The 7231-nt window shown below is 39.8% G+C and overlaps 1 protein-coding gene across 2 annotated transcripts; it reads right to left on the bottom strand.

Moving 5' to 3' along the window:
* Positions 1 to 1259: 1259 nt before the first annotated feature.
* Positions 1260 to 7010, bottom strand: LOC132127274 (AN1-type zinc finger protein 5-like). Of its 2 annotated transcripts, none has more exons than XM_059539070.1 (5): positions 6887 to 7010; positions 3358 to 3535; positions 3071 to 3262; positions 1737 to 1859; positions 1260 to 1656 (listed from the first exon to the last, which is right to left on the bottom strand). In XM_059539070.1, exons 2-5 carry the CDS (start codon positions 3512 to 3514, stop codon positions 1508 to 1510), a joined length of 621 nt encoding a protein of 206 aa, XP_059395053.1. In that variant the 5' UTR covers positions 3515 to 3535; positions 6887 to 7010; the 3' UTR covers positions 1260 to 1507. The 2 variants fall into 2 exon arrangements, with proteins under 2 accessions (XP_059395053.1, XP_059395054.1); XM_059539071.1 differs by having other exon boundaries at positions 3071 to 3259; positions 6887 to 7009.
* Positions 7011 to 7231: the final 221 nt, after the last annotated feature.

Raw genomic sequence — 7231 nt, 5'->3', positions numbered from 1 at the left:
TAGTTCTCATGATCATAGCGGTTTGCCAAATCCCCCCAGATTTGAGCTACTTTTGTTGCCGCAGGTTCATTTTAATTAACTTATACTTGTATTGAAATACAATCTGACAAAAATGATTCTTCCTGACCATTTAGCAATTTTATCTTTCGTATTATTTGTAGTTTAGACTGGGAAAACGTGACACTGCCAGTTAACCTGTTTTTAGTGGTCTTTCCATTATTTTGCAGAAATATCTCTTAGCCACAGAACGGACATCTTTATAACACCATGACAACAGCACAGTACACACTTTAATAATATCTCTGTACATTTTATTTACAAGATACAATTTCGCAGTAATGTTGGGTAACAAGATTATATGCGCAATACATAAAATAAATAAAAGATGGTTTGTACAAGCTTGCAGAACTAAAAATCTAATCCGAACAGATGGTTAATTTCACGGTGTAATCTCACAGAGCTCTAAAATAAAATGGCACTGTGCAGCCAGACCTAAAAACAAGAACCGGACCGAGCCTCAAATGAAAACGATGGCGACTAACTCACATCCTCGCAATGACACAACACCTGGGGGTGATTAAATGACACTAAACAATACCATTATTTCTTACCAGCATTTAACACTCAATACCCACTAAAAATCAATCACACGTGAGAAAGGTGAATTAGAGAGCAGAAGAAAAGTATGCAGTCAACTGTAAAATACTCATTTCACTACCCATGCAAAACACCCATTTAAACCCATCAATCAAATCAGTGTCACATTACAACTCAATGAATACATTGAAATGAATACAAATGTTTTAAAGGACCATGTGGGAGAATGAATAACTGGTTTTGTGTTGTGGCCATGTCCAACCTCATCTGAACTTGACAGGCTATCATGGATGCAGTCGCTCAAAATTGATCATGAAGCATTCTGGTCTGGCTGCGTTAAACCATCCCAATTGGATTACATATTTTTCACGAAGTCTGTCAATTGTTTGAAAATCATTTTTAACACAGTCGACCGACAGGGAAACCCCAGCACCACTCCAACAGGTGGCTGATGCTCGAGCAGAAAGAAAGCTGGCTGGAGAACCGGAGGGCCATATGTTCGACCCGGAGGAGACAGAAGAGCGTCCACTTGCTACATGAACCAGCCATGCACTGCTGCTCTGACGGCACTGGGGTCAGAGCCGTTACAGTCTTCAGAGTCCGACCAGGAGACATCACAATCAGCCTTCAGCACAACGTCTTCCTCTCAGAAACAGACACATTAGGCCAATGTCTCTGGCTTCCCACCTTTTAAAGGCTCTCTTATTTTCATTTGTTGTAACTTGAAGCTCATATACCAATCAACAGAAAGCAAAAGAAAGCTGGAAACAAAGTGATCACTCATGCATTGGCTTAGAAACAAGATTCTTTCCCATACTGTAATTTAAAAAACTAGTCTCTCGGAGCACAGGTCAAAGTGAGAGTCCTTGTATCCGATCTCTCACAAAGTCGAGGTGCGATGACGAGCGCTTTATATTCTCTGAATCTTATCGGCCACCACCACCGGGTTCTCTTTGCGGATCTTGGCCGCAGCCTCCGCCTTGTAGTCGTAGGGGCAGTTGTGCTTGTCCGAGTAGCGATGGAGTCCACAGAAGAGATTCCCACAGCGGCAGTCGAACCCTGACAAAGCAGACATCATCAGCACATCAGAACCGCTGCACAGAGAGACTGCATCTGAGCTGTGATGTGTGTGTGCCCACCTGTCAGGCCGACCTTCTTGCGGCACATCAAGCACCTGTTCTTCTTGGGTTTGGGGGCGTCGGGGGTTTTGGTCTCTTCAGCTGTGCTCAGAGGAGCGGTGGATGCTGTCGGCTGAGCGACAACTGGAAAAACAGTCACCAATTAACAGCTGACAACTACAAGCCAAGATCACTGGAAGAGTTTCACTGATAGTTTAGTAAAGTTAATTACTTTGACTAAGAATGAAACAGGACATGTAATAGCATTACACAACCTGCAGAACCTTTAAACAAACACTTATATTTCAAACAGTATTTTATAATATAGTGACCCTACATGCTCTTTTTCTGGGACATGTGCTGGCTGGGATTTCCAAACTGTCTAAAATCTCCCAGTTTTGGCTTTCTTTTGCCATTAACAGTTTTCAGACATTATATGCATGTGTATATGCATTGCTCTTATTCTCCTGATCCACCTTCTCACATGCGATTATGTGCAATGCCTGCACGCTATTGGTCAAACTGCTTTTCACTCATAACCGTCAGCAAACATGAAACCAATAGAAAAACAAGCCAAAACCCAGACATTTCAGGTAAATTACAAATCCCATCCAGAACATGTCCTTAAAAAAAAAAAAGAAAAAAAAAAGAAAAAGGATGCATGGTCATACTATATTAATCTCTTAATAATAAAAGCATTGAAAGTTATACTATAATTTCTGCAGTATGTACAGTTGTGTACATTACGCAAACATTGTATACACTAAATAATTGATTACTCAGTATTTCCCCAAATGTGTAGCTGATGTGCAATGTGAATATATATTACAAAAAAGGTTTGCATGCAAGAGAACACTTCCTTGTTCCACCTAGCAACGCAGTCTTAAACTTTCATTTTCAACATACAAGTATCAAGTGTTAAGATTTTGTAAAAATTTAATGTATGAATTCTCATTTAAGAGAACTACACAGCACATGCCAAGTTAGCACGCTCATAATGACCTCAACAGTAGTAATTTTTTTATTGCCATAAAATAAGGCTATTAGTTACAATAATACAAATTACATGAACAATGAAAAAGCAAACTGAAAAATACAGCGGTTACATTTTTACAAGTTTTTTTTTTTTTAAATACAATCTTTTCTGGTGAAATTTTTAGCTACACAAAGTCCCTGAGTATGTAGTATTTGTGCATGCTCAATGTGTATATAGTGTGTGCAAGCACACATGTAAACCATTTTAAAATGTGCTCTATTCAAACAAGTTCACTTCCTTGCTTGCAGTCAAGTCAGGACTCAGTTCTGAACAGTCTTGACTCGAGACACTTCCTCAAGTCTGAAACAGAAATACCAACCTGGTTCAGGAAGTTCAACTTTAGGCAAGACCCCCTCGTCTTCACAAGAAATGCTCATCTCCGTCATCTGTTGTGTAACGGGAAGTGCAGCTCTGGAGCCGCTAGGTGACTCAGCGATAGCAGACGAGGAGTTTAGTGTAGCTTCTATGATCTGGATGGCCGAGGATTCAGAGGTAGGACTGCTGGAAGCTGCTGGAACAGACCAGACCCCCTCAGTTAATGAGGAACAATCAATCTCACCCACACAGCCAACGGCCCGAGAAGATGTTCAGAGCAGAAACACATACCCATTGTGCTAATAGGACTGACTCCCCCGTTGTTCTGTCGTGTTAGATGCTCTTTGTAACAGACCGAGCACATGCCACTGGTCCGAGGGTTGCCGTAGAACCCACAGCCGGTGGCACAGAGCATGGGCACGGGGCTTTGATTGGTCTCCTGGGCCATCTCTCCAAAAATTAGCGATTCCTGTCGAGAACAAAACAGGAGTCGTCAGCATAATGTGAAGCACGAATCAAAGACCGCCTTCATTAAGAGGATTTACAGTGATGAAGGTGCAATGTCAGATTAAGAGTCATAAGTCTGAACACTGGCCACATCCGGTCACAGAATCGCCCGATTCAAGCCCATTCCGTTAAACTCACGTCACGGTCACGTGATCGTTTTACAACTAGACTGAGCTGGATGAATGTAGGTCAACCTGCGAGACTTCCTGGAACCTGCGGTGTGTTTCACTGTTATCCAGTAACAGCCGTAATTAACACATAATACAGAGAGGCTACGTCAGACGAGAGAGGAACAGTAACGTCACTAAAACACTGCACCCATTCGCAGAACCAAAACGTTAGTCCACAAGCTGTGAACAAGACCATTATCTGACAAGCACACATTCTTCTGAATCTCAGTGATCACTGCATCACCTCTGCCCTCCAATCTAAGATCATACGAGTTCACTCCTAATACAAAAACTCAAAGGTTAGCATAACACTTTAGTATAGGGATCAATTCTCACTTAACTAGTTGCTTATTAGCATGACTATTATTAACATGTAGGCTGTTTAGGAGTACTTCTAATAAAGCACATATTCTGCATTGCTAATCCTACTCAATACCTAAACTCAACTACATTATTAACTATTAATAAGCAGCATTTGAGGCATAATGGTTTTTTAATAGCAAGAATTGGACCTTAAAATAAAGTGCTGACTAATGGGTGTGAATTATTGACAACACATTTACTTAATTTTTCAGTGTTTAATTCTGCTGTGAAAACGTTTCAAATGAGGTTTTCCCATCTCCACTATTGTTTGGTTTTTAATTTGTCCTTTTGCTTCTTTGGCAATCATTACCACCGGTTTATTTCCACAATATGAAATCTCCGCACTGCTGTTGTGATTACATCCACTAACATTTAGATAGTCCACATACAGCGTAACTTCGCAAAATATTGTCATGCACTGTACTATTTTATTTAAATTATTTTCCGAATGCCTTCAGCATTGCTCTGAGGAAACTTTCACAGTAGAGTGCTTGATGTGGACCAAACCTCTTTATATAACAAAACCAGATCAAAAATTTTATTTCAAACATTTCTGCTGTGCATCACAGGAATTAAACAAATGATTACAGAGTACTGAACACCTCAAACAAAATCTTGATATTAATTAGGATTGGGCTACAAGACAATAGTTTAGCTACAACAAGAATATTATCAATCATTAACTACTCCGACAAATTTAGATCAGTCACAAGACAAGTAGTTACTTTATTTGCACTTTCATTCAATTTTGGTTTTGTTTATATATATTTTTTACTTAAAAGCTACCATTATATAGGACTACAGTATATGAAAAATGTAAAGCACTTAATTCACATTTGTATCTTTGATTTATTGTACATGTCCCATTGTTTTCAATTAGGATGTGTTCTTATTTTTACGAACTAAAAACAATTAGACTTATAAAAACATTCAATTATTAAACAATCTTTTGGTTTTATCACCCAATCTTGCTCCATGGTCACTTTATAAATAACTATGCATTTATAATAGCAGTAAATTCTAGTGTAACACTTAAAGTGCTTTTTTCTCCTTTTTTTTGTTACTGTATCAACTATAACTCTCAAAACTAATTTCACTGGCATCATTTACTCAAGTATCAGTATTGTGATCACCTGCTAGACAGATGAAGCGCGACTATACAGTGTGAGGTGTAAAGGACATCATGTTCAGCAGAAACAGCATCCACATCCAAACGCTCGGAGCAACAGCCGACGCTTTCCAGCAATAAACCGGAGACCTGTCAGGACTGACATTTCAGCGAGGGATCTCATGTCTGGAAGTAAACAAGATTGCAGCATTTGGCCCCCGCCTCTCAGCGTCAGAGGTTTTCCCCTGAAGAGCCAACACATTGCCCCTCGCTCTCATGGACGGCTGGATTAGCTCTCATCCATGTGACATGTTGTTCAGAAGCAGTGTGTCCTGACCTGCCTCCATTACATCACACACCTCCAGTAGGAGCCCTCCTCCCTCAATCCTGTATGTTGATAAGCCAAATATGGCAAAGCCCCAACAGGGCTGTTTTTCCCCATGTGTTTCAGACATCATTGTCCATTAGCCCTGTTTGTATGACAGAAAATACACGGCAGATGCAAAACAAAGCCTTTTACTAAATATCTCAACAAAAGCAAACCATTCGGCTCAAGAGACACCATAGATGGATAAAGACTTCAGAAAGCAGCTCATTACTCAAAGCTCACACGCTGTGCCTCAATGCACCAAGCATTTAAAAGACACGTACAGTTCAGATAGTGTCTAAAAACGCACTGTAGCATGTAAACCGGTTATAAACGTGATATTTTAATGAGCTATATCATTGTTTGAGGCCTCAATGAAATCCACTGAGTCATGCTAACACTAGCATCTCGGCTAACAAACATACAGTGGTCTATAAAGCTCATAAACCTCTCCACAGCAGCACTGGTGTCCTCAAACCCGAGCTGTCTTCAGTCTGATGTGAATGAGTGAGGATGGACCCTGATGTAGAGCTTTATATCTGACTCAGGGTCAATGTAACCAGTGTTCGCCTTTGTTTCAAACACTCTTCCTGTTTGAGCAAACAATGCAACCCTTAATAACGAGAACACAATTGGACAACCAGTGTGTTAGTTCAGGACACATCCGTCAAAGTATTGAGGAAATTAAGACGGAAAACGTTTTTAAAAGACGTTTATTAGTTCACTTGGAGATAATAAAGACAGCAAACTCAAACCCCAACTAGTTAACGTAGTGTATCTTATCGACACACGAAATGAGACAAAGAAAACCGAAAACACTTTTACAGAGTTAATTACTCGATTAATGGTCATATATAAACACTTAACTTTATCCGAATAAACCCTCAAATACATGAAGCTAACAGCAACAAACGGACGAGTTTCATCTCAGCGACCCTGAAAGACAAACTTGATTTATATATGCGAAACAAACAACACGTTAATAATGAAACACGCGTGTTTAAATCTAAATTTTTCCGTTTTCGTGTCATATTTCAGCTTTTAGGTTGAAATGAAAAACAACAGGCTAATTTGGCTAGCTAGCATCAGCTAACAGTCATATTGGGTTAAACTCCGCAAGTTCACCAAGTTCATCATTTTCGGCTAACAGTTAACACATTAAAGAACATTATATCAGCGAATAACTTTATTAAAACGGATATTAGGCTTACTAAGTTACTTAATTTTACCGAAACGAGTCATATTTTCCTATAACCTTAGCATGAGGTTTAAAGCGAAATGTAATGTGGAAAAAAAGTGTCTTACCTGCCTTATCCGAGTAAAAAGAGAAGCTCCCACAATATAAAGACTTTGTTTTACACCTTCAGCGACGGTCCGTGCTGTTATTCCGCCGGTGTGTGACTGTGTGTGTTTTTCTGACTGCAGTTTGTTAGTTTTCTTTAATAGTAGTCGTGTCGTCACGGTGATTGACACCTCCGCGGGGCGGGGCTTACTGCGCCAGTCATGACGAGTTTACTGTACAAAAAACAATCCTAATCTTCTGCTGTAAAGCATGGTTTTAGAGCTGCATTGCATTTTTCTTGTTTGTCAGATGCGGTGTTTTATTGTTCTCTGCAGTTTGTTGGAGTGTAAATGCGAGTTTGACCTAAA

The sequence above is a fragment of the Carassius carassius genome, chromosome 45 (assembly GCF_963082965.1).
Source record: "Carassius carassius chromosome 45, fCarCar2.1, whole genome shotgun sequence".
Classification (NCBI taxonomy): domain Eukaryota; kingdom Metazoa; phylum Chordata; class Actinopteri; order Cypriniformes; family Cyprinidae; genus Carassius; species Carassius carassius.
This window is presented reverse-complemented; position numbering and strand designations above follow the sequence as displayed.